Source organism: Equus asinus, chromosome 6, assembly GCF_041296235.1.
Source record: "Equus asinus isolate D_3611 breed Donkey chromosome 6, EquAss-T2T_v2, whole genome shotgun sequence".
Taxonomy (NCBI): domain Eukaryota; kingdom Metazoa; phylum Chordata; class Mammalia; order Perissodactyla; family Equidae; genus Equus; species Equus asinus.
Window position 1 is genome coordinate 79,618,911 of NC_091795.1, and position 27,273 is coordinate 79,646,183.

General features: G+C 35.7%; 1 protein-coding gene across 5 annotated transcripts in view; it reads right to left on the reverse strand.

The window, feature by feature from the left end:
* Nucleotides 1-27,273, reverse strand: part of BABAM2 (BRISC and BRCA1 A complex member 2) — a 516,257-nt gene that overhangs the window by 324,111 nt on the left and 164,873 nt on the right. For all 5 annotated transcript variants that reach the window (XR_011504120.1, XM_070512370.1, XM_044772149.2 and 2 more), the window contains one exon: nucleotides 8,593-8,687. Coding sequence is in view for 4 of the 5 variants with exons in the window: in XM_070512370.1 (XP_070368471.1) it covers nucleotides 8,593-8,687 (95 nt within the window). In the remaining variant the exon portion in view is untranslated. The remainder of the gene's footprint in view (nucleotides 1-8,592; nucleotides 8,688-27,273) is intronic.

Below are 27,273 nucleotides of genomic sequence, written 5' to 3' on the forward strand. Positions count from 1 at the left end.
TTCTACATTCAATTTTCCCTATTCAAATTACTGGTACGGTTTCTGTCTCCTGATTGAACTCAGACTAATAAATTGTTCAAGTTTCATTTTCAATGTACCTTGTTTATACTTTCAAGATGTTCAGTTTTTCTACAACTCTTCTTTTAAAGCCTTGTTCATAACACATGCCTTCAAAATTATATATGTGTATATATTATTAGTCCTCTCCTTAATCTTCTATACCACGTGACCCAGCAAGTCTACCCTTCAGAATACACCCATTGGAAATGCACACGTGTATTCAATGAGACATGTACAAGAATGTTCATAGTAGCACTATTCATAACAGCAAAAAATTGAAAATAATCTATACGTCGATCAATAGCAGAATGGAAAAATAAACTGTGGTATGCTCATACAATGGAACACTATGAGCGATGAGCATACAACAACAACAAACTACACGGGTGAGGCTCACAAATAAACGTTGAGTGAAAGAAGTCAGACACACAAGTACAAACTATTTTGATTCCATTTGTATAAAGATCAAAAAGAGGCAAAATTAATAATGGTGATATAAGTCAGCATACTGTTTACTCTTGGGCAAGGTGGTCACAGAGAGACAAGGGGACATGAATGGGTCTTCCGGATACAGGATATGTTCCATTTTTTGATCTAGGTGCTGGTTACCTAGTGTGTTTATTTTTTGGAAATTCGCCATGCTATACTCTTGTGATCTGTACCCTCTTCTGTAGGTATGCTCTTCTTCAATAAGTTACATAAAAATGTAAATTATTTACAAACAATCAAATAATGTTTCTAAGTCCCTGACACTTACCGTACATGGATCTGGTAAAGTGTTCCTCTTATATGTCCCCACAGCACCCCATGCACATACCTCTATCCCTGCTCTTATCATCTGAGGCGGCGAGGCTGTCTACTTATCTGTCTTGAGCACTATATTCAGCTTCAGCACTAAAGATGAGTCTTTTATAGGTCTCAAATGAGGCATTAATTAGATATTTGAAAAATGACAGAACATTCTATTTTAAAATATGTTGTACATGGAAGTATCTAGGAATAGCAGCACCACATTTTTTGATAGTGGGCCACGCAGTCCATCTTAGTGCATTCTTAGCATACATTTCATGTCTGCAGGGGATGGGCACTATTTTGCAAGGGCAAATTCAAAAGATGTCTTTCTGTAGGTAGCACAGTGAAGAGCAAGGGAGAAGTGACAAGGCGTTAGTCCAAAACTTCTTTCTACACTTACATTCTACACAAGCAGAAAGGTCAGTGAAGGAATTATACAACCAGTGGGCAGTACCTGCGGTAGCATTAGGTTATTTCCTACTCTGAAGATGCTTGTCCCCTACACAAAATCACCTTCACCTCTTCAAACTGCGAAGTCAGATATCAGTGCTTTCCAATCTTGCTATAATTGCAACATCTTCTCCTCACTTAAATTTATGATCCACCCTTCCTCATTTACGCAAGTTTATTTTAAATTAAAGTGAATTATCATTATTTCTTTTTGGTGGGAGAATTTTACAATATGCTTTGAGGTGGCTGAACATACCACATGGTGTTGCAAAAGTGAGGCTGAAAATCACTGCTTCAGAGATTGTGTTAGCTGATTTTTATCCCCCAAATTTCTCTAAAACTGAATCTTTTTCTTGTATTTTGAAATTTTTGTCTAAAACATATTTCTAGTCTCAGAAACCAAAAAGTTCCTTTAGGAATACAGAACCTTAAAGGAAACCTGTTCATCTAACAAACACGTATTGTGCACCTCTACACACCAGGCACGCTTCCAGATCTTAGGATACAGCAGGGAACAGAACAAATTCCATTCTTTCCTGAAAAAACAGGGTGACCTTCTATCCCAGTTTGCCTGGGACTTTCCCATCTTAGCAGCAAAGGTACTACATCTCAGAAAACCCCTCAGTCCTGGGAAATTGGTCACCCTAGCAGAGATTGACACCAAACAAATAAGTAACCAAAAGTTTATCAAATGATGATAAGTGCAATGAAGAAAATAAAGCATGATAAAGATAAGAGAGTAAAGGGAAGAGTGTTATTACTATTTTGTATAGGGAAGGCCTCTCTGATATAATGACATTTGAAGACAGAAGGAGGGCAAGCCATTCAGAGAAGTGAGGAAAGAGTTCCAGGCAGAAGTGCAGGAAAACGGTGAACAGCAAATAAAAAGGTCCTAAGGTGGGAGTGTCCTCAAATACTTAAGGAATAGCCAGGAGGCAAGTGTGGCTGGAGAGCAGTGAGCAAAGAATAGAATGGAAGGAGAGGAGGTTAGAGAAGCAATTGAATAACACCTATTGCATACCCATCACATAGGGTTCAGCACAAGTTCCAACTTCTGATTTTAATCCCATAACTCCAGCCTATAATAATTTTCCCTTTTCATTATAATGGAATCTGTCTTAATTTATTGATCATCCTCTCTTCTCGCACTATATAATGCATGTGAAAACACTATGTAACTATCCCTTAGCACTCCTTTGTGCCAATTATTCCATCATTTAATTATATACCTGTGTATACTTCTTTTCATGTATCTTTGTCTCCCTAAAATTTAGCCTCCTTGAGGTCCAGTTCCAAATAACACAGTGCTGGTCAGACATGTGCAGTCAATAAATACCCATGGATAGGATTTTCCTCAATTTGTCTTTTGTTCATTTTTATGCTTTTTCCTTAGTAGAGGAGGGCACCAATAAGTCAACGCCTTAGTCATAATGACACATGAAAACAGTATGGCAAATACATAGGACAGAATACAGTAAAAGTAGAGCCACTGACAAATTAACTTACATTGCAGGGACAGGTCTTTTATCAGCAAATGCTTAGGATTTGAGGCTCAGAGCAAAAGTGCAAACAGCAAAAAGCTCTAGTAATAACAACCACTCAAATCAAGAATCAACTCTTCTAAGTGTCCCTGAAAAATACTTCTAGACACAGATTATCTGAATGATCATCATTGGTGTATAAAAAACTTGCCACAACCACTCCTAAACCAAATTAACTGCTCCCTCTGCTATGTACTATGTTGTATTTACGTGATCTTCTCACACTGTCTATTAAATAAAGTCGTGTATCTGTCTCCCCCTACTAGCCAGGAAACACATCAAGAGTAGAACTCAGGCTTTATCTCCATTGCGTAGGCCCTAAGTCATAACACTCAATTAATGTTGACTTAAACGGTTTGGTTAATTAATTATTAGCATATATAATGTAAAGCAAAGGAGCAAATTTTTAACAAATCTACTAGAATTTATGAGTATTGACCTTAAAAATCGCTCCCAGAAATACTATAAGCTTATTGCAATGCTACTTCCACTCTACGTTAGGAAATGATTTAAGTTCAGTTTATGAGATCAAAAGAAAAGTAACGTCACTATTTTATAATCACACCTCAATATCAAAATACATAATCATCCAGCTTCCGCAACAAATTGATTTACTTCAAAAACGTAGAAAAAGATAAAGAACATAAGTCTGTAAAGAGGTTTTTGCTCAGTAGAAAGAAAAACTTTATATTAAAAGTTAGAGCTGTAAGGTTGTAGGGTATGAGATGAATACACAAGAATCAATTGTATTTCTATACAGTAACAACTGTATTGTAAAACAACTGAAAATGAAATTGAACTACCATTTAGAACAGCATCAAAAAAATAAAATACTTAGGAATAAACTTAACAAAAGAAGTACAAAATTTGTACCCTAAAAATTACAAAACATTATTAAAAGACATTAAAGAAGGACTAAAAAAAAGAAAGACATTTCATGTTCCTGGATGAAAAGACTTAATATCGTTAAGATGGCAATAATTTTTAGCTTGATCTACAGATTCAATGCAATGTCTATGAAAATCCCAGCTGGATTCTTTGCAGAAATTGACAAGCTGATCCTAAAACTAATACAGAAATGTGAGGAACCCAAGACAGTCAAAGCAATCTTGGAAAAGAAGAACAAAGTTGGAAAACTCATACTTCCCAATTCCAAATCATATTACAAAGTCACAGCAATCAAGATAGTGTGGTACTGGTATAAGTTTAAAATATATATCAAGGCAATAAAATTGAGAGTCCAAAAATAAACCCTCACATTTATAATTAATTGAGTTTCAATAAGAAAGCCAAAACAATTCAATAAGGAAAAAACAGTCTTTCCAATAAATTGTGCTGGACCATCTGGATCTCTGCTTGTAAAACAATAAAGCAAGACCCCTACCTCACACCATATACAAAAACTAACTCAAAATGGATCAAAGACCTAAATGAAAGAGCAAACATTTTAAAACTCTTCAAGGAAAAGATAAGAGTAAATCTTCAAAACCTTGGACTAAGCAATGGTTTCTTAGATATGAAACCAGAAACACAAGCAACAAAAGAAAATATATATAAGTTGGATTTCATAAAAATGTAAAACTGTCCCCTTCAAAGAATAGTACCTGGAAAATGAAAAGACAATTCACAGAATGGGGGAAAATTGTGGCAAGTTATATATTGGATAGAGCACTTGTACCCAGAATATATAAAGAACTCTTACACCTCAACAATAAAAAGACAACCTAATTTAAAAATGGGCAAAGGATTTGAATAGACATTTCTCCAAAAAAGATATACAAAGGGCCAATAGGCACATGAAAAGATACAAAACATCATTAGCTATCAGGGAAATACAAATCAAAAACACAATGAGACACCACTTCATATCCACTAGGATGGCTATATATAAAGACAGATATTAACATGTGTTGGTGAGGATGTGGAGAACCTGGAACACTCACACCCTGCTGGTAAGGATGCAAAATGTACAGCCACTCTGGAAAAAGTCTTGGAGTTCTTCAAAAAGTTAACTTGCGTTACCATTTGACACTGCAATTCCACTCCTAGGGATATATCCAAAAGAAATAAAAATATGTCCACACAACAGCAGTATTTATAATAGCCAAAACATGGAAACAACCCAATTGTCCATCAACTGACAACGGATAAATAAAATGTGATATATGCATAAAACGGAATATTATTTGGTAATAAAAAAATTAAGTAGTGATACATACTACATTGAAAACAGAATACTAAGTGAAAGGAGTCAGTCACAAAGGACTACATATTGTATGATTCCATTTATATGAGATGTCCAGAACAGGCAAATCCATAGAGACAGAATGTAGATTAGTTATTGCCTAGAGTTGACAAGGGAAGGGGTGGGGAAATAGGGAAATGATTGCTAATAGTTTTGGGGTTATTTGCTAATAGAAGGGGTGAGGACAATGTTCTAAATTTGACTGTGGTGACGGTTGAACAACTCTGAATATACTAAAAACCATTGAATTACACACTTTCAATGGATGAATTTTATGGCACATAAATTATGTCTCAATAAAGCTGTTATTAAAAAAAATTAGAGCTGTCCCCAAAATGAAAAATGCTACCTCACTGGAAATAATATTAAATGCTAAATGGTCTTCTGTTGGAGATATTACTGTAAAAGAAGGATTCAATTAGTGGTTCCCAATAGCAGTTCACAAACTACATAAAAATCACCCAGGGAATTTACTGACTCTTTGACTTCCTAAAGCCTCTAATTTGGTATGTCCAGGTGGGGTCCAGGAATCTGTATTTTTAACAGGCTTCCTAAATTATCCTAAAGTATAGCCGCAGTGGGAACCACAGGACCACTGAGACCCTAACTCACTGATTTTATGATTCTCTGGTATCAATGAGATACCTATCTCTAGATCTGGTAGCTATCTAATATTTTCCATTCATCTAAGAATCTCAAAGTCCTTTTTGGAACTCACCTCTCTGAATAAAGAATTTGAGCTAAGAAAGAGGCAACCTAGGATCTGACCGATTAGAGTACCTCACATATTTTTATTAACCTATGTATATCCTTTATTTAAGCTACTTCAAATCCTTTTTTGGAAAAGAGCAGGTTTAAATAAATTGAATAAATAAAAGATCACATATATTCTTTAAAATTACATATCTCAAACTGGGACACATTGGAGAGTCCATCTTTTTCTCAGATATTTACAATTTAATAGACTTTTATATTAAAAAATACAGGTATTGTAATATCAAATGTAAAATTTTCATGAAGTTTTAAGATAAAACCCAGAAACTTCCAGCAAATTCGTACTTGCCATAGGAGCTACTGTGAACTATACTCCCAGATTCCAAGGGTACACATTCATTCCCTTCCACAATTAGTACTTCAGTGGAAAAATTCAAGAAGTCTAGGCATTCTGTTTTCCACTCTGCGGGTGATGAAATATGTAATCCCCCCCTCATTTGGAACCATATACAGACTAATCAGGTTATTAGTGACTGTGCTCTGAGCACTTCAAGAAGGGAGGAAAAAGTCTAAAGTGAATCTAAGAATTAAACCAGAATCTGTTAACAATTGAGTGAAAAGTCCTTCAGAGGCATGCTGCGCTCAGGCAAATGTCTGCTGAAGATCAGGCCTTGTCGTTTATTCTGTCCTAGTGTGTCAGCCAGATGACAGTGAACATCAAGGGCACCCTCCAGGGCTCTGTGGACGTCACCCAGCTAGTGGAGGGTATACCCTGCTTGCTTATCTAGGCTTTCCCAGCCCATTGGTCCATGAAGAAACTCTGGGTAGCCTGCCTGAGGCCTCAGATTAACTACAGCTAAAGAGAAGGTGGTTCCCCTAGATTTGTAATCTTTCTCTCAGATATAATGCTTTGATTTGGGGGCACTTCTTTTTCAGCTAATTTCTCAAAAACATTTGTGATAACTTCACTCAGGGACTAAATATCAGAAGGGTAGAGTTATAATATCAACTCCAAAACAATTATATAAATCTAGGTCAATTTCCTCAATACTAAAATAGAAAAGTGGAATAAGATGAACCTTTCTAGCTTGTAAATTCTATACTCTCACTTTACTTGCCAATATTGAAGACATGACTTGCAAATTTTAAAGACAATTCCAAAAACAGCTGTAAACAAATGTATACTTCTTACCCGTCATAGTGTTCCCTCTTGCATCATCTAGCTCAAAGCCCCTTCTTTTCCCCTCTGGATTTTTGCAAGAGTCCTCAATCTCTCCTTAATCCCTCATATTGATCACATTGCTGTTACATGATTCTTCAATTATCATTTCCTTCAACGGCTCTTAACCTAGCATTCAATGCACTCCACAATCTCATCCCAATTTATCTTGCTAAGCTTTTCTAGCCTTCCTTTATGTTAACTTACATTTCAGCAAACCTGGCAGTAGTACCTTCGTCTACAATATATTATACACATCATTGGTTTATGTCATCTCCCCTACTTGAAATCTCGCTGCCATGCTCCCGACTTTTGTTCCATTCTTCAAGCATGAGTACCAGTCTCACCTATACTACAAAGGCTTTTCTGACAACCTTCTTTAAATGTCTGGAGCACGTGGCCTGTGATACATCTTTGGCATTTAACACGTGCCACCCTCACTGGGCAGATTTAATAAAGTCCGTAGGGATACTTCTGCCTCATTTTCTCCAGGGAAGCCCCTCAGCTTCAATATGGGGTGAATAGAGAACAGCCAGCATCTAAAGGGGCCAGACTTAAACTACAAGTTTTTTAAAAATCAACTCAAGTAACAGTTTATGTGTAATTATTAGAAATTTTGCAAAAAACCTATGCTACTCTTACCAACTTTTGTTTTTTTTACAGCTGTGTTCTAAAATTTAAGGTAATTCTTTAGGTTTGAATTAATACTTCCTGTTTAATATCTCCCTTTTAAAAAAGGGACAGGTCAAGATTTCAAAGTAATTCATCAAAACTTTTAATTACAAAACTTTAATATGACAAAAAATTTCCAAAAAAATAAAACTAAGAACCTAGTTTTGAACAACAATAAAACCTCTTCTAGTCTAGGCATCATAGCAAAATTGAACTTGAGAAGGGAAAAAAAGAGACATTTTGTCTGGTCAGAACTTTTAAACAAAATGGCACATGTTTTTCTCCACCAGCCATGCAAAACACATAATTTTTATATAAACCGCATGTGCTCTGACAAGTACCACCAACCCTTTCCCTGCTTTAAATCCAGAAACATTTCATTTCAACTACAAAGTTTTTGGTCTTGCTTCATAAAGAACACTTAATCTGATCTTTACCTTTCTGATAATAATACTGAGATAAAGCCAATACAAGTCCAAATTTGCCACTTTCACTTCTATACAAAAAAGGCCTCAAAGAGCCAAGAAACACTTCCCTAACAAGCGCTGTGATGAAGTGTTAGTAAACATTAGAAAATTGATTGCAGGCATGAAATACGAAGTTAAAACAAAGAAAATGTTTTCAACATGTCTCTTTAAGCTGAAGTAAAAATATTTTAACCAATGTGTTAGAGACTTTCATTAAGTCAAAATAGTCTGAAAGTAAAACTGCATTTTAAAAAATCTCTTATTTAAACTGTTTTGGCACAGAAAGTGTTGTACTTATTTCAGAGGACAGAAAAAAAAGGGGTGGAAAAAATCCACATGTTTGGCAATTTTATCTGTTAAGCAACTGTCAAAAGCTAATTTTATTTTCCTTTCAACAAATGAAGATCATCGGAATGAACTTGCAATACTCACGTGCAGAGCCGAGGGATCTGGCAGGAATTCAGCATCTTCTCCAAAGATAAAATCAGGGGGCAGCTCTGGGTATTGGGCATTAAAAATGATATCCCCTGAAACAAAAGAAAACATCAGGCCCTTCTTATTTCCTTTCTAATGTATGAATGTTCTGAGGAACGCAGCAGAAAAACTTCTAAAAGAAGTTTGTATGAGTTTAACAAAAAAATTTGAAAAGCTCTTTCTGAATTATTAATTCTTCAATAAAAGAACTGATATCCTCTTTTAAATTAACATCTACAACATGCAACCAAAAAAAGTTTTATGTCCTGACACACTATAAATATAAATACCCAAGTATAAAGTAGTAGCAGCCACATCCAAAGTACGCACAGATTTTTTTCACAGGAAATGCTACTGTCCGATCACCACCTGCTACGTAATAAGCCTTTACTGGGGACTGATTCTCTAATGATAAAGTCCTTGCCTTGAAGAAATTAAACTTACAAACCTTTGGTATATTGGAAAGAACATTTGGCTTGGAGTCAAAAAAGTCATAATTATATCCACAAGGTCTCCTAATTATTTATTAGCTCAAGCGATCTTGGGCAAGTTTTAACTTCTTTAGACTTCAGTTCCTACATCAGTAAAAGGGGGATATAATAGTACTGACATCACAGATTTGTTGTGAGGATAAAGAGAGACAGCAGGCTTAGGATCGTGTCTGGCATATAGTAAGCACTCAATAAGTGACATGGGAGGACTACTGTTGTTATCACTAGTATATTTTGAAACATAAGACAAATTACAAAGTCTCCCTAGCAAATTTGTGTTGTAAATTCTTCTACCTCTCTGTTCCTTTCCTATCTCCTTTAGCTCCTTTTTTTTCCCTCTGCTCTCCCCAAGAATCAGTCCTCATCATTCTGCTAATACCAACAAATAGATTAGTATGTCAACAATCTAACACCCATGTTGGGTTCCAGTATACAAGAGTGTGTATACTTGTGTACATGCTCATAAGCTCTGCACCCATGCATACACATACAGTTAGATGAGTCCAATCATTTTACTGTTCAAACAATACCATCTTGATAGTCATACCCAAATTTAAACATTCGGACTTCAGTTCTCATTTGAGCCTTTCTGTAACTATGTACTATGCATTTCAATGTCAAACTCAGCAAGTCTAAAAACATGATCGTGACTGTCCCTTTTCTTTACTCTCCTCTTCCCCTGGAGGACTTTCCTATTTCTTGGGATGGCACTGCTATTCCTAATCACCCACGCTGAAACTTTAGTGTCATCTTCCACCACACCCATATCCTTTATACTCTTAGAAAACAAGGCATCTCAACTTTTCCTCCAAAATGTCTCTCATATGAACACTTCCTACTGCTAACAGCTCTATCCAGGCCCAGATGACATAGTCTGTACATTCATGCGTGTATTGAACAAATATTGGAACTCTGCTATAGGCACTATGCTAGGCACTAAAAATCAAAGAACTCTGCTCTTAAAGAGTCAACAGACTAGAAGAATTCAATTATTACCATGCCTTCTTAAATGGTCTCCTGATAACAATTTCCCTCCAGCCCATAATACATACTATCACCAAGCACATCTTTCTTAAAGTACTGCTTTTGCCCCAAAACTTCTAGCTTAAAAAATTTCAGGGGCTGGCCCCGTGGCCGAGTGATTAAGTTCCACTGGCTGCAGGCAGCCCAGTGTTTCATTGGTTCGAGTCCTGGGCGCGGACATGGCACTGCTCATCAAACCACGCTGACGCAGCGTCCCACATGCCACAACTAGAAGGACCCACAACGAAGAATATACAACTATGTACCAGGGTGCTTTGGGGATAAAAAGGAAAAAAAATAAACAAAATAAAATCTTTAAAAAAAAATTCAATTATTCTCTAATGTCAAATGGAGTAAGAGCAAACTTTTCAAACTGGCATTTAATGCCTCCAAAATATAATATTCCTATTTATTTATCCACCCTTCTCTCTATCCACAAGCCAATACCAATCTTCTATTCCAGTCCATATGATCCACTTGCTGACCTCCAAATACTATGACACCTAGTTGAAATGCTCTCTCTCCTTGCTCAGTTCTTACCTATCCTCTACGAGCCCACTTAATTACCTTTTCTCGCATGAAGTCTTCCCTAATAAATCTGGCACACACTGATCATTGTTACTTCTGAAATTCAACAATACTGATTGGTTATGCCATTCACAGGAGTATTTAATTGTAGTCTTATATTGTTTTTGTTATTCCATTAATTTTTAAAATTCATACTAAACATATGCTACATGTGAGGCACTGTGATACACACCATGTCAATATAAAGATGGTTATCCTCAAGGAGCTTACATTTAGTGAAGGAGACAAGACATATACACAGAACCACAAATACACAGCAGTACAAGGTAAGTACACCCACTTCATCTTCCTAAATATCTTATAAGCATTCAAAGACTAAACATACTCATAGTTATTTCATGTCTCCAACAGGGCAAAGTGCAACACATACAGAACATATTCAAGAAATGCTCAGTATGTGAAAGAAATTCTAATCTCTGAATTGGATATAAGTACTGACAAAATCAACAGTAAAGAATAAAGTATGGAAGAGTTACTTCCGCCGCTTTCTGTAGGGAATAAATTTGAGCAAAAATACCCAGCATGCACAGCTCCTTAGGAAGATATATACTTTATAGATATGTTTTTAAAAGTCTTACAGGTAGGTTACTTTAGTGACTTTTAGAAAAAACTTTCATAAAGTTAATAGAGCAGAGGCATCAAAGATTTGGAAAAAGTCAAGCTAGAATTTATTGTGCCTTGATGTTTGAAAAATAAATAGCATGCTAAATTCCAACAGAAAAAAATTATTACTTTTGTTACTATAGGAGGACAGAAAGCTAGATTTTCAAGTTCTCAAAGGCATATTGTCAGTAATGCATATTTCCAAACCACTAAACATTAAAAATCTGATCCAAAGATATCCACTCTTACCAATTCTATTCAACACTGTACTGGAGGTTCTAACCAGGGCAATTAAGCAAGAAAAATAAATGAATGGTATCTAGATTGGAAAGAAAAAGTAAAATTATCTCTATCCACAGATGACATGATCTTCCATATAGAAAATCCTAAGTAATCCACACACAAAAACTATGAGAACTAATAAACAAGTTCAACAAGGTTGCAAGATACAAAATAAATGTATAGAATCAACTGCATTTCTATACACTACCAATGAACAATCCAAAAATTAAATTAAGAAAATAATTCCATTTACAACAGCATCAAAAAGAATAAAATACTTAGGAATAAACTTAACAAAAGAAGTCTAAGACTTTTACATCGAAAACCACAAATCATTGTTGAAAGACATTAAAGAAGGCCTACATAAATGGGAAGACATCTCATGTTCACGGATCACAAGACAATATTGTTAAGATGGCAATACTACCTAAATTAATCTACAGATTTCATGCAATCCCTATCAAAACCTCTGCTTGGCTTTTTTTGCAGAAATTGACAAGCCAATCCTAAAAGTCATATGGAAATGCAAGGAATTCAGAATGACCAAAAAACAGTCATGAAAAAGGGCAAAGTTGGAGGACTCACAGTTCCTAATTTCAAAACCTAACACAAAGTCACAGTAATGAAGACAGTGTGGTAGTGGCACAAGGACAGATATACAGATCAATGGAATAGAATTGAAAGTCTGAAAATAAACTTTCACATTTATAGTCAATTGATTTTTGACAAGGGTGCCAAGACAGTGCCAAGACAATTCAACAGGGCAAAAAGAGTTCTTTCACCACCTCACACCCATTAGGATGACTACTACTAAAAGGAGAGAGAGGGGCCAGCCTGGTGGCATAGTGGTTAAGTTTGTGCACTCCGCTTCAGCAGCCCGGGGTTTACAAGTTCAGATCCCAGCCACAGACCTAGCACTGCTCCTCAAGCCATGCTGTGGTGGCATCCCACATAAAATAGAGGAAGACTGGCACAGATGTTAGCTCAGTGACAATCTTCCTCACAAGAAAAAGAAAAACAGAGAGAGACAGAGAATATAACAAGGTTGCAGAGAAACTGGAACCCCTATGCACCATTGGTGGGAATGTAAAATGGTACAGCCACTATGGAAAACAAATGGCAGGCCAGCCCGATGGCCTAATGGTTAAGTTCAGCGTGCTCTGCTTCAGTGGTCTGGATTCAGTTACTGGGTACAGACCTACCCCACTCATCAGTGGCCATGCTATGGTGGCAGCCCACATACAAAACAGAGGAAGATTGGCAACAGATGTTAGCTCAGGGCAAATATTCCTCAGTAAAAAAGAAGAAGATTGGCAACAGATGTTAGCTCAGAGTGAATATTCCTCAGCAAAAAAAAAAAAAAAATGAAAACAAGATGGTATTACCTCAAAAATTTAAAAAGAATTACCATATGATTCACTGATTCCAGTCTGGGTATATACTCAATATAAGTAAAATCAGCATTTGAAAGAGATATTTCTATACCCATATTCACAACAGCATTATTCACAACAGCCTAACGGAAGCAATTCAACCCAAGTGTCCACTGACAGATTAATGAATAAACAAAATGTGGTATACACAAACAATGGGAATATTATTTAGCCTTAAAAAAGAACATTCTGATACACGCTATAATATGCATAAACCTTGAGGATGGCACATTAAGTAAAATAAGTTAGTCACAAAAAAGACAAATATGTATGATTCCATTTATATGAGATACCTAGAGTAGTCAAATTCATAGAGACAGAAAGAAGAATGGTGGTTAGCAGGAGCTGGGGGAAGAAGAGAAAGAGGAGTTGTTGTTTAATGGGTACAGAGTTTCAGTTTTTCAAGGTGAAAAGAGTAATGGAGATTGGTTGTACAACAATGTGAATGTATTTAACACAACTGAAATGTATACTTAAAAATTATTAAGATGGTAAATGTTATTATCTATATTTTACCATCATTAAACATTTTTTTAAGTAAAACAGTCTGCTATAGATTGAATGCTTGTATCCCCTTAAAATTCATATGTTGAAACCCAATCCCCACTGTGATGGTATTTGGAGGTGGGACCTTTGGTAGGTGATTAGGTCATAAGGGTAGAGCTCTAATGAATGGCATTAGTATCCTTACAAAGGAGACCCCAGAGAGCTCCCTTGCCCACTTCTGCCATGTACGGTTACAATGAAAAGACAGACTGTCTATAAACCAGAAAGCAGATCCTCACCAGACACTGAATCTGCCAGCACCTTGATCTCAGATTTCCCAGGCTCCAGAACTGTGAGAAATAAACATTTGTTGTTTAAGCCACCCAGTGTATTACTATTTGTTTTAGCAGCTAACACGGAATTTTTTCAACAAATGGTACTGGGAAAACTGGAGAGCCAAATGCAAAAGAATGAAGTTGAGTCCCTAACTCACACCCATAATACACAAAAATTAACCGAAAATGGATCAAAGACCTAAAGGTAAGAGCAAAAATTATAAAACACTTTAAGGAAAACATAAGAGTAAATCTTCATAACTAGGCAGTGTTTCTTAGATATGAAATCAAAAGCATAAGGAACAAAAGAAAAACTAGGTAACTGGACTTCACAAAAATTTAAAACCTTTGTTCTTCAAAGGACATTATTTAGAAAGTGAAAAGACAACCCACAGAATGGGAGAAAATATATGATTTATCAAATCATACATCTGATAAAGAACTTGTACCCAGAATATATAAAGAACACACGCATCAACAATGAAAAGACAAATAACTCAATTTAAAAATGGGCAAATGATTTTGAATAGACATTTCTCAACAGAAAATACAGAAACGTCCAATAAGCATATGAAAAGATGCTCAACATCATTAGTTGTTAAGGAAATCAAAATCACAATGAGATACTACTTCACACCCACTATGATGGTTACAATTAAAAAGACAATAACAAGTGTTGGTGAGGATCTGGAGAAAATGGAATCCTCTTACACTGCTGGTGGGAATACAAAATGGTGCCACTACTTTGGAAAACAGTTTGGCAGTTCCTCGAAATGTTAAACACGTAGGTACCTCATGACCTACCAATTCTACTTCTAGGTACATACCCAAGAAAAAGGAAAAACATCTACACAAAAACTTGCACATCAATGTTTGCAGCAGCATTATTCACAATAGCCAAAAAGTACAAACAACCCAATGTCCACCAACGGATGAATGCATAAATAAAATGTGGTATATACATACAATGGAATATTAATCAGCTATTTAAAAAAAACTGATACATGCTACAATGTGGATGAACCTTGAAAACTGTATACTAAGTGCAAACAGTCTGACACAAAGGCCATGTATTGTTGATTACTGTATAATTCTATTTACATGAAATGTCCAGAATATATAAATCCACAGAGACAGAAAGCAGCTAGAGACTGGGAAAGGGAGGGAAGAGAAGTGACTGCTAGCAAGTACAAGGTTTCTTTTCGTGGTGATGAAAATGTTCTGGAATTAGTGTTGATGGCGGCACAACTTTGTGAATGTATTAAAAACCACTGAATTGTCCACTTTCAAAGAGTGAAGTGGCATGCTATGTAAATTACACCTCAATAAAGCTGTTTTTTTTTTTTTAATCTGATGCAAAAATCTGTCCCAGTTTAATCTGAATTTAAACACAAGTTAGAAAGTGTTTACTCAATGGTTATGAGTAAATTTATCTTTTATAAATAAAATCATCTTGAAAATGCAGTTGGGGAGTTCTCCATTTAAAGGAACTCTGCAATGAACCCTTTTTAAAAACAAAGACTATTTTTATAAGATGAATACTTATAAAGATCTTTATTTTTCAAGAAGTTCCCCAAATAGGTCCTTTTAAAAGAGAGTACCAGGGAATGTTAATTTTTTAAAAATTTCAGTTGATTTAAAAAAATTTTTAAACCATCTGAAAGCATTAGAATATAGAATAAATTTTTCAAAAAAAAAAACAACATATACCAAATTATCACACCCTCAACTGAAAGGATCGTTTTAGAAACAGAGATTACCAGATTACATATAGTAAAAACAGTATACAAGTATTTTTCAAAACAAAGAAGCAAATTTAAATATCTTTCAGAACCTCACACTCTCATATTTGAGAATTTCTCAAACTCTTACCTTCAACCTTAAAGAACTCCTGAAACACTTTGCCTCAATACTCTATATCCTCTTTGGAATAAAACGTCGCATTGTTTTCTTGCTATAGAGAACAGTCAGTAAATCAGTCAAGAACATTTATTAAAAACTCACCATGCACAGATGCACATATTGGACACCTGGGGAGTTATATGGGAAGAAGAAAACATAGCACCTGACCTCAGGGCAGAGATGGTGCAGAAAAGACCAACACAAATCATAAAGAAGAGCAATAACATCGCACTTCCTTTATTTCACCCCAGAGAAGATGATACAAACACAGAGGACAGATTACTTGGATACTGCTTACTTCAATTTTTCATAAAAAGGAAGAGTAGGCAAGAGAACAAAGAAACAAAAATAGGATCAGAGGTGATACAAGGTAAGGTTAAAAAAAAGTAAAGAAATGAAACACCTAGAATGGCTAGAAGTGTCACGACTACCTTTTCAAGTCTTCATGTTCATGACTTCCTAAAAATTGCCAGGCTACAATAGTGGAACCAAAGAGGGCACATGTTCCTCTGTTAGAAAATACACATCTACAATGCTTCATAATATAACACATACATGAAATCGCAGAAATTCTAGGTGCAAGACAGTTTTTATTTACACTCTTGTGCCTCAGCAGCTGCCAATCTTTAGAAGGTACCAGCACCATCTCAGGAAGGCCCAGTCACCAGATCTGCAGAGTAGACCGTACATCCTGCTGCCCAGTTACTGAAGGAACAGAGCTTGTCCACAGGCTCCTTTCCTTCTTACTAGTGAAATTGTATCGTGCTATTTTGTCCATCTTGAAGTTTAAATAACTGCCAGGAAAACATAGTTTCAAAGAAACAATTCAAGTGGTAAATAATCAGAATTTTGCCAATGACAGAAGAATTATTCCTATCAATGGCTACATAAAATGATTATTTACTGAAACTCCAAGCATGAGAAGAGTCAGACAATAACGTTGTGGAAATGCCAGGCTGAAGGAGATTATCAAAGGAAAGGTAGGCTCAAACCATAGTGTCACAGAAGACTTTGGAGAGGTGATTCACTTCCAAGACTTCACTCTAACTCTTGATAGTGTTTCCTTACACTGAAATTTAATCTCTCTCTCTCTCCCTCTCTCTCTTTCTCTCTCTCTCCATCTCTGTCTGAAAATTTCATCCGCTGGTTCTTAGGAACTTATGGAACAATTCTAGTTTCACTTTAACATCATAGCCCTTCAATTATTTGCAGGCAGTTCTCGTGACCTCTCTTTGAACCCCACCATGAGTCACCTCTTGACCAGACTAAATATCCCAGTTTCTTTCACTATTCATCATCTGACTTGGTCTCAATGTCCTTTAGCATCCTGCTCTCTCCTCTGTGAAATGTACTAGTTTGTCTATAGCCTTCCTAGAGGATAATACCCAAAACTAAACATAAGATTCCAGGTGTGCTCTAAAGAACACAGAATAAAATAAGAAAAGCCAGGCCTTCATTTTAGATACTAAACTTCTGTTAATACATAACATTGCAAATTGAAATAGCCTTTTTGGCAGCCACACCAGTGGTGACTTGTATGATGTTTCCCATCAACTAAAAGCCCCAAGACTTTTATATATACACTACTGCTAAGCCCATATCCCTCATTCTTAAGCTGAATTTCAGAATCCATTTCAGAATTTTAAATTTATCCCTATTATATTTCAATCTTGTTAGATTTACCTCTCTATTTAACATCATAATATTCTTGGATTCCATTCCAAGTTTGGGTTGGCACTCCCAGTTTCAAGTTATAAACAGATTTGCTGAACATGCTTCTGGAAAACTCTCTGGCAGCCACAGTTCAATTAATCAGTACCTATTGGGTACAATCATTTAAACATTAATATCTACCCAATAATACTACAAACTTTAACATTTATCACAAGGATATCATAAAGAAACTTATCAAGTGTCTCAAAGAAATACTCTGTTTTGCTTACAAATTCAGATACCACCAATGATTCCATCATACATCACACTTTTGTCTTGAAAGACAGAATTTCTTTTCCTGTATCAAGGAAAAGAGACTATAAAAAATTATCATATCTGAGAGTTGGCATAATTTGCATGAATCAGGCCCTCAAAAAATATCTGCTGGAAAAAGGGTGGGAAATATCTGCTGGAAAAAGGATGGGAAATATCTGCTGGAAAAAGGATGGGAAATATCTGCTGGAAAAAGGGTGGGAAATATCTGCTGGAAAAAGGGTGGGAAATATCTGCTGGAAAAAGGATGGGAAATATCTGCTGGAAAAAGGGTGGGAAATATCTGCTGGAAAAAGGGTGGGAAATATCTGCTGGAAAAAGGGTGGGAAATATCTGCTGGAAAAAGGGTGGGAAATATCTGCTGGAAAAAGGGTGGGAAATATCTGCTGGAAAAAGGGTGGGAAATATCTGCTGGAAAAAGGATGGGAAATATCTGCTGGAAAAAGGGTGGGAAATATCTGCTGGAAAAAGGATGGGAAATATCTGCTGGAAAAAGGGTGGGAAGTGAGGAAGACTGAAGTCATTTAAGTTTACCTCCTTTCCTTGTAAGACTTGCTTCTTTCAGATCCCTATCTCTAGACTGAGGCCACATCTAATCTTTCTTTGCATTGCTAGTATCAAAAGCTGTGCCACGCAATAGAAATATAATATGAGCCATATACATAATTATAAACTTATCAGTAGCCACATTAAGAGAGTAAAATGAAAAGGGTGAAATTAAATTTTTAACTATTTTTTAAATTTTTATATACAGTAAAATTTACCTTTTTTGGGTAAAGTTATGCGATTTTTAATCATATGCATATATTTGTGTAAACACCACCAAAATTAGGATATACAACAATTCTATCACCCTTCAAAATTTCCTCATACTATCCCTTTGTAGTTAAACTTTCCCACCATCCCTCATCCTTGACAACCTCTGATCTATTCTGTCCCTTCAGTTTGGCATTTTCCAGAATGTCACACAAATGGAATCATGCAGCATGTAACCTTTTGAAACTGGCTCCTTTCACTTAGCATAAGGCATCTGAGATTAAGCCAAATGAACTGATACATTTCAGGGCCCATATCAACAGTTTGTTCCTTTTTATAGCCAACTAGTATTCCATTAGAGGGATGTACCACAGTTTGCTTATCCATTTACTCAATAAAGGACCTTTGGGTTATTTCCAGTTTTTGACAATTATGAATAATGCTGCTTGCTACAAACATCCACGTACAGGTTTTTGTGCGACCATAAAATTTCCGTTTCTAGAGAAATGGTTATCATTTCTAGATAAATAATACTTAAGAGTGGAATTGCTACGTCATAGGAAAAAGTGTATCTTTAATCTTAAAACAAACTGAGAAACTGCTTTCCAGAATGGCTGTTCCATTTAACAGTCACACAAGCAATGCCATGAGAGTTCCAGTTGCTACACATTCTCGCCAACACTTGATGTGGTCAGTTTGTTGTTGTTATCATTGTCCTTGCTGTTTTTAGTCATTCTAACAGGTGTGTTGTGGCATCTCAATATGGTTTAATTTGCATTTCCTTAAAGACTAAGGAAGTCTTTCATGGAATTTGTCCATTTCATTTTAAGTTGCCAAATGAACTGGCATAAATTTAGGTTCAGACTGAAAGTGGTCAACCATCTTCTGGGGACTTGGTTCAAATGTCAGTATAGTTTTCAAAGTCTTATTGCTATTCCAACTTTCCCCCAAGTATATGCCACCTAGAGATCAGACTGGAATCTGAACACTGGTCTACACTATAGTTCAATTCTCAAAGCCTTTGCTACATCAGTTCTGTCCAGCTCCATACATGTGCAGCCGGAAGATAAGCCTGACACTTCATACACAAATTGAAGGATTCTTTTCTCTGGCTCCCTCCTCCCTGTGATTTTCCCCATACTCTCTGGCTCCCAGGGCTGCCTTTTCCTGGTGCTCTGTCTAGAAATGGGAGTTTTGCCTCCCCATGTTCCTGCGCACTTCCCATGACTGTGTCCACTTGGAGGTGAAGGAGCAAAGGAAAAGAGTCTGAGAGGCTGCTGAGGGAGTCCAGTTTCATCACTGGAGCTTGCCTGAGTTGCGGCCAAGGGAGTTTTTAAAACTCCATCCTGTTTGGTATTCTGACCCGAGAGAGAGGGTTTTCATTAGAACTTTTTCTGTCCACGCCTGCTGCATAGTTCCAGGACATGGGGTGCCCTAGGGTTTAAACTAGGACATATGAAAGAAAAAAGGGGGAAGGGAGGAAACAAACCTCTATATGGATTATTCCTTGAGTTTTGATTTCTCTTCTTAGTATTTCTGCTATTATTTACTTTTCAGAGTCTTCAGGTAATTGCCGTATGTATTCCTTAGGCATTCTAGAGTTTTTCATTGTAACCAGTGAGAGAGATAGGGTGGACACTGTTTACTCCTTATTTTCCAGAACTAATTATTAATCTTAACAATTAAATAAATAATAACCATAAATAAAAATTAATTAAAATTAATCTTCATATGTTTTATTTAGTCAATATATACAAAACAGTGTCGTTTCAACACGTAATCAATATAAAAGTTATTAGTGAGCTATTTTACATTATTTGTAGTACTAAGATTTTAGAATCTAATGTGTCACACTTACAGCACATCTCAATTCAGAAGAGCCAGATTTCAAGTGCAGTCATCCCTTGGTGTCTGCGGTGGATTGGTCCCAGGACTCCAGGGATTTTAGCAAAATCCATGGATGCTCAACTCCCTTCTATAAAATGCTGTAGTATTTGCACCTAACCTAGACACATCCTCCCATAGACTTTAAATCATCTCTAGATTACTTACAATACCTACTATAATGTAAACTCTATGTAAAGAGTTGTTATACTGTATTGTTTAGGGAATAATGACAAAGAAAAAAGTCTTGTACATATTCAGTACAGATGCAACCATCATAGGCCTTTCAATCCTTGATTGGTTGAATCTGCGGATGCAGAACCCACTGACACGGAGGGCCAACTGTACTCCACAGCCACAGGAGGCTAGGAGCGACCATACTGGGCAGCATAGATATAGAGGAACAAATGATTCAGAAAGAAGAGAAGGAAGGGAATGACAGGAAAGTAAGTAGGAAAAGTCATCCAACTTTCCATGACCACTTTCAGGTACAATGTGGCTCATTACTTCATTAAGCAGCACATTCTGTTTCTGGGCAGTTATTAGTTGCTGGAAAAAGTTCTTTCTTATACTGAAAAAAAAAATGCCTACAAATCATTTTTACCTATTAATGCTAGTTCTACCCTAAGCAGTATTCTAAATCATCTGCAAATGACTTCTTCTTTTACTCTTCTCTTCTCCAGGTTAAACATGCCCTTTCATCGTTATTTCATTGGTTTATAATAAAAGACAGTTCTCATGAAATTAAGCTACATGATTTTTAGGTATATCAGAGGGAATCTGCTATGTTGCTGATTCTTAGAGATTTAGACTAATTAGCAAATGGATATAGTGTCTCATCTTTAGCTGTTATAATATGTTTTAAATGAACCTTTAACCTTGTATTTTTGTATACTTGTTTCAGCACATAAAATAACAATATTTTAAGCCAAATGCTATGAATTAGCATTACCTTATTGAGTAATACATATTCTACTGCAGAAAATTTTAGTCTTAATAATTTTCTAATGCATATTCACAAACTGTTTCATTAATACAATTTATTACCAGTTCTTTTTTTAATGACTACAATGTATCTGACACCATAAAAATAAAGTAAGCTTTCTCAACCTTTCTATGATTTTGTTCATAGTTTTAAAAAGTAGTTAGGAACGAAATATAATTTCAAAACAAATCAATAACGATCTTTATCATGAAATAGTGAAAAACTGAGAAAACAATAATAAAGGAAAATTTAGGAAATAAGCTTGACTTTTATATACACACACAGCATTGATTTAGGTGTAGCCTCTAGAATACTATGCATTTACATTTCATTTTCTGTGAACTAAATATCACAGTAAGCTAAATAAAAAGATTGGTTTAAATGTACAGAGTAAGTAGCTTTGCATTTACAGAAAAGAAAAGGAGACATTGTCATTTGGAGGACACCATGAAAAAAAATCCTGAAATGTCAAACAATATAAAAAATGGTAACTGATTATTCTATACTTGAGGAAGCTTAAAAAAAAGAAGTATATAAATGAGTATTTGGATTAAACTGGCAGGATAAAAGAAGACTTTTTTCTCATTTTCTAGAGAGATAATCTTCACTTATTAATTCATTCAATCCCTCAAGAAATATTAGGCATATACTATACTCTAGATAGTGTGAGTAACAGAAAAAGAGTTAAGAGATTCTGCTTTAATAAAGCTTGCAATCTAGGAGATATGATCTTAGAGGTAAGACATCTATAAAAATAATTATAAACAAGTTATTGATTTAAGATAGGATCACCGATGGATACTAAAAACCATTAGGTAAAAGGTTGTCAGGGAACAGGACACAGTCTCAAAGTATCACCCCATAGATTACTAACAAATTGCAATAAAAGAAGGTATCTTTATAAGGGAGAAATTTGGTAGATACCACCTTAATTTAACTACATAGTCAAATTTAGCAGCACCAATAATAGAAAAAATGGACATGGTGGACTTTGTGATGACTGCACTGAGGACATAACATCACCTATCAAGAAAGTCTGATAAAAATGTTTAACCTAAATACAATCATGAAGAGATAATCAGACAAACCAAATTATGACATTCTACAAAACAACAGGCCTGGACTCTCCAAAATTGTTGATATCAGGAATGACAGAAAAAAAAAAGTAAAAGAACTGTTCTAGATTAAAGAAATTAAAGAAATATAAGCAGTAAATACAGTGTATGATCGTTCACTGTATCACAGATAAGGGGGAAAAAGCGAAAAGGACACTAATAGACAACAGTGGAAATATGAATATGGACCACATAGTAGATAATATTATTGTATCAATGTTAAATGTCTTGAGTGTGATAAGGGTATTCAGATTCTATAGAAGAAAAATGTCTTTTTTTTAGAAGATATATAGAAATATTAGGGGCCGGCTCCGTGGCCGAGCGGTTAAGTTCGCACGCTCCGCTGCGGCGGCCCAGGGTTCGGATCCTGGGCGTGGACATGGCACCTCTCATCAGGCCATGTTGAGGCGGCGTCCCACATCCCACAACTAGAAGGACCTGCAACTAAGATATACAACTGTGTACGGGGCGGGTTGGGGAGATAAAGCAGAAAAAAAAAATTGGCAACAGTGGTTAGCCCAGGTGCCAATCTGTAAAAAAATAAATAAATAAAATATTAGAGGTAAAGTATCAAAATGTTTGCAACTTAACTTAAAATAGTTCAGCAAAAAGATTTAGATATATAAACATACATCTATATCTGCAGAGATATGCATACATGTGTGTGAGTAGAGAAAAAGATAAATAAATATGGCAAAATGTTTACAACTGATTAATTAGATAAAGGATTTATCCTTGTCTCAGACTCTGCTGTTTTGGGAATCCAAACTAAGGCAGAAAATTTGGCTGTTCAATGAAGACATATATGTTCCTCCTAGAGAAATGAAACGTTTAATATCTAACCATGGTTGTGTGTGATTTTTCCATAAATCCTATCTCTGACAGCTCTGCTCATTCAATGATGACCCCACAAGAAGGCACACTCAGTCTGGGTCACTAAAGTTCATGAGACAGGGTTTCCGTACTTCCATTTCTAGCCCACAACCAGCAAAGGAAGGCAGCATGCTTGTGCCCAAAAGGCAAAGAAAGGAACAAAAGACTGAACAAACAAAGTTACTTACAACAGAGGAGAATGGCTCAAGCTGTTAAAGCTGCCTGATGTACCAACTTAATCAAACCAAATCATAGCTTGAGCCCCCAGGAGAATCTGGCTCAGCAACTCACTACAGACAGACACACAATTTTGCAAAGTGCAGCAATTTCTTATAAGAACTCTAAGAGAATTATAAGAAATTTCTTATAAGAAATTGCTTTCCCAGTTGTTCCCTGGAGGAAGAGGAAGAGTGAAAAGGCTGGCCTGAGGTCCAGAGTAAAAAACCTGCAAGATGAGGGTAGAATATGCCATCATGACAGAAAGTGAGAGCTATCAAAGGCTTCTGGGGTCATATCAATAAGACTCGGGAACATAATGAGGAGGCTCTCACTAGCCAAAGATGCATCACTTTAAGCATCAATAACAAATGTAATGGACTGTTTAAATACATCGAATTTTAAGCCCATGAGTTAATGATTCTTTTAAAAATCAACAGGTATCTATAAAAGATGCAAAGGAACTTACTCATTTTGAAAACCAGAAAAGAAGAGAGTCAAGCATTTGTTCTATCCTTCTAAAGGAATTGTACTGAGGATTACCAAACAGTCGATCAGGAAAAACTTCTCTTTATAGAATTATTTCAACTAATAAATGAAGAGATGATAGCATATCACCATTTTGTAACTCTTAACAAATTAATGGATCCAAGCAAAGACCACTAAAGGCTGTTACATCAAAAGACAACCAGACACACAGGCCCTAATCGAAGAATATGTTACCCTGTGAAACAGTTTTGCCCCAAAATAAATCTGAGTCTGATTAAGCCTCTAGATCAAACCACCAATTCATACAGGATATACAGGAGCAAAGGAACATGTTAAGTGACTCCACAGGGCTGAAATCATCAAAATTCAGACTGAGGGAAACTATGAGACAAACAGCCCAGTTTCTTCACAAATAAATTGAAAACAATGAAGAATAGAGAAAAAAATTGAAGGACGAAGAAGAGAAAGGAGAATAGGAAGAAAAAGACTATGAGGGGGAAATGGAAGAAGAGAAGTAGAAGGAAGAGTAAAAGGAAAAAACAGAGCAAAGAAGGGGAGACGGAGGATGAGATGACTGTAAATAAGACACCTAAGTAACAGAGCAACCTATTGCAATCTATCAGTATCCAAACAAATTGTAAAACACACACACATTTTACATATGTATGTGTGTTTATGTGTTTGTGTGTATATATCAACCAGGGAAATCTGAATACTAATTGGTAATGAAAGATTTGAGAATTAATGTTGATTTTTTAAAGCGATGATGAAAAAAAGTTATAGTTTAAAGTTATGTTTTAAAAGAAGAGACATTATCTTGTAGAGATGCATAGTGAAATATTTCTGGAAGATGTGATATGACACTTCTGCTTTTCTTCAAAATTATCTAGGAAAAAGTTGATGGAAGACCCACAAAACATGACTGACCATAAGCTGACCATTGTGAAGCTGGGTGACAGGTACATGGAAAAGAGTTCATTATACCATTCTCTCTACTTTTATAAGTTTGAAATTTTCCATTAAAAAATTTTTAAGTGACTTTCTCAAAGACTCCACATCCTGCCACTAGGACTTGATCTGAGATGGTAAACCAACATATTTTATGTTGAAATAATTTTCATTCAGCAGATTTAAACAGCTGGAAGAGACCTTATGGCAAAAGCAACCATACAATTTATTATCCAAAGTGGAACACCCTAGAGTGGGAAAGAAGGCATTATTAATAATTAACCAGGACAAGAAATGTAAAGAGGAATGTGGTTGACTGTCCCAGCTCAGTTTCTGACAGCTCAAAAATATCCCTTAAAACATACAATATCTCTAGTAAAGAAGTTACATGGTATCTATTTCAATTCTTCTAATAACAAAGAACTCATTATTTCCCAAAGCAGTTCTTTACATTAGAGGACAACACCAATTATTAAAAACTCTTGTGCAGAGTCAAAATCTGCTTCCTCATAACTTCTCCCTGGTGGTATAGTCAGGCACTGCCTAATGATGTTTCAGTCAATGATGAACTGCTTATATGACAATGGTCCCATAAGATTAGTACCATATAACTTAGATGTGTAGTAGGTTACACCATCTAGGTTTGTTTAAGTACACTCTGGTGTTCTCACAATGACAAAATGGCCTAACGACATGTTTCTCAGAACACATCCCTATCATTAAGCGACGTATGACTGTATTGTTTTTACTTTCTGGAAGAAGAAAATGTGATGGGTAAAAAGAACCCTGAACTAAGTGTAGAGAACTGGATCTGCCATTAACTAACGATATCATTTTGGACCATTTACTTAACTTCTCTGAGCCTCTATTTCTAGTCCTTTCTATCTCTGAAAACTAGTAGTCCCAGTTTCTTCAAGCATTGTCTGTGTGTGATGATTTCTATCCAGCACACACTAGTCGGATAATGTTCCTCCTACACCATGGTGCCCAAATGTCAACACAGGACTCATGTATGGTCTACTACATTACAGGCACAGCACAAGGACCTCATTACAAGCTGCAGACCCAGTGCTTCTGTTAATGCAGCACAAGATTGTGTTCACTTTTTCAGTAGTCACATCATATTTTTGGTTCATACTATATATCCTAGATCATTTTTCATGTAACTGCTTTCCTCTACCTATTCAACTAATTTCTAGAACGTAAGCAAGGGACTTTACACTTAACCCCACTGAATTCCATCCTTTTGTTTCTGATCCAACATACTAGCCTATGGAGATAAATTCAAATTTTGTTTGTCATACCTCATAGTATCGGTCTCTTTAAACTTGTGTCCTCCAAAGGTTAGCCAAGTATGTCCACATCATTTACAAATATGTTGAATAAAACATAATCAAAAATATGACCCTGGAGTATTTCATTAGAGACTTTCGAATGATTGCTCAATTTACTGCAAATCTACTTAACTATTCTTTTGGTTCAATAATATAAAATATCCAGAAAGACATCACAGGGAAATGGTTAAATTTTCTGCTGAAATGATTTGCTATGTCAGCTGATCTACCATCAAAAAAGAAATACAGTTAATTTGGCATAACTTGCTTCTAAGTACACCTATGTTGGCTACTAAAGATATAACATGTTTTAAATACTCTCAAACCATTTATTTAATAATTAGCTCTTGAATCTTACCCAACCTCAATACAAAAATTAAACTGTAATTTTAAGAATCTATCTCTTCCTTTTCTTTAAATATTGGGACCATGTTTTTCTTTATCTATAGTCTGCTGCCATTATCCACAATTTCTCCATTCTGATGATTATTTGGTAATTCTAGTAATTCTCTTTTTCAAAAAACATCACCATTATAAAAGGAATATTGGTATGGCTAATTAATTCAAACAAGAATTCTGCTGAGTGCTCCTTTCAGTACCATAAAACTGTCACGCAGATGAGGAAATAAAGTTGTTTTGTCCCTAGGACAAAAATATTTTTTGAACGAGCATTGTAATGCTGTCTCATGAATAATAAGATTCCTATTAATGATAGTAGCTATGTATCTACTTACCAAGGATACTACTAAAGAAACTGCTACCATAGGTAGTAGATTAGATGACATCAAAGGGTCTCTTTAGCTCTGAAAGTATAGTTCTTTCACTTCCGTTAATTATTAGGATGACGTAAGTTCTAACAAATCCATGTCACTTAAGAGGAATCGTAGTAAGACTAATACGTTGAGGGGAG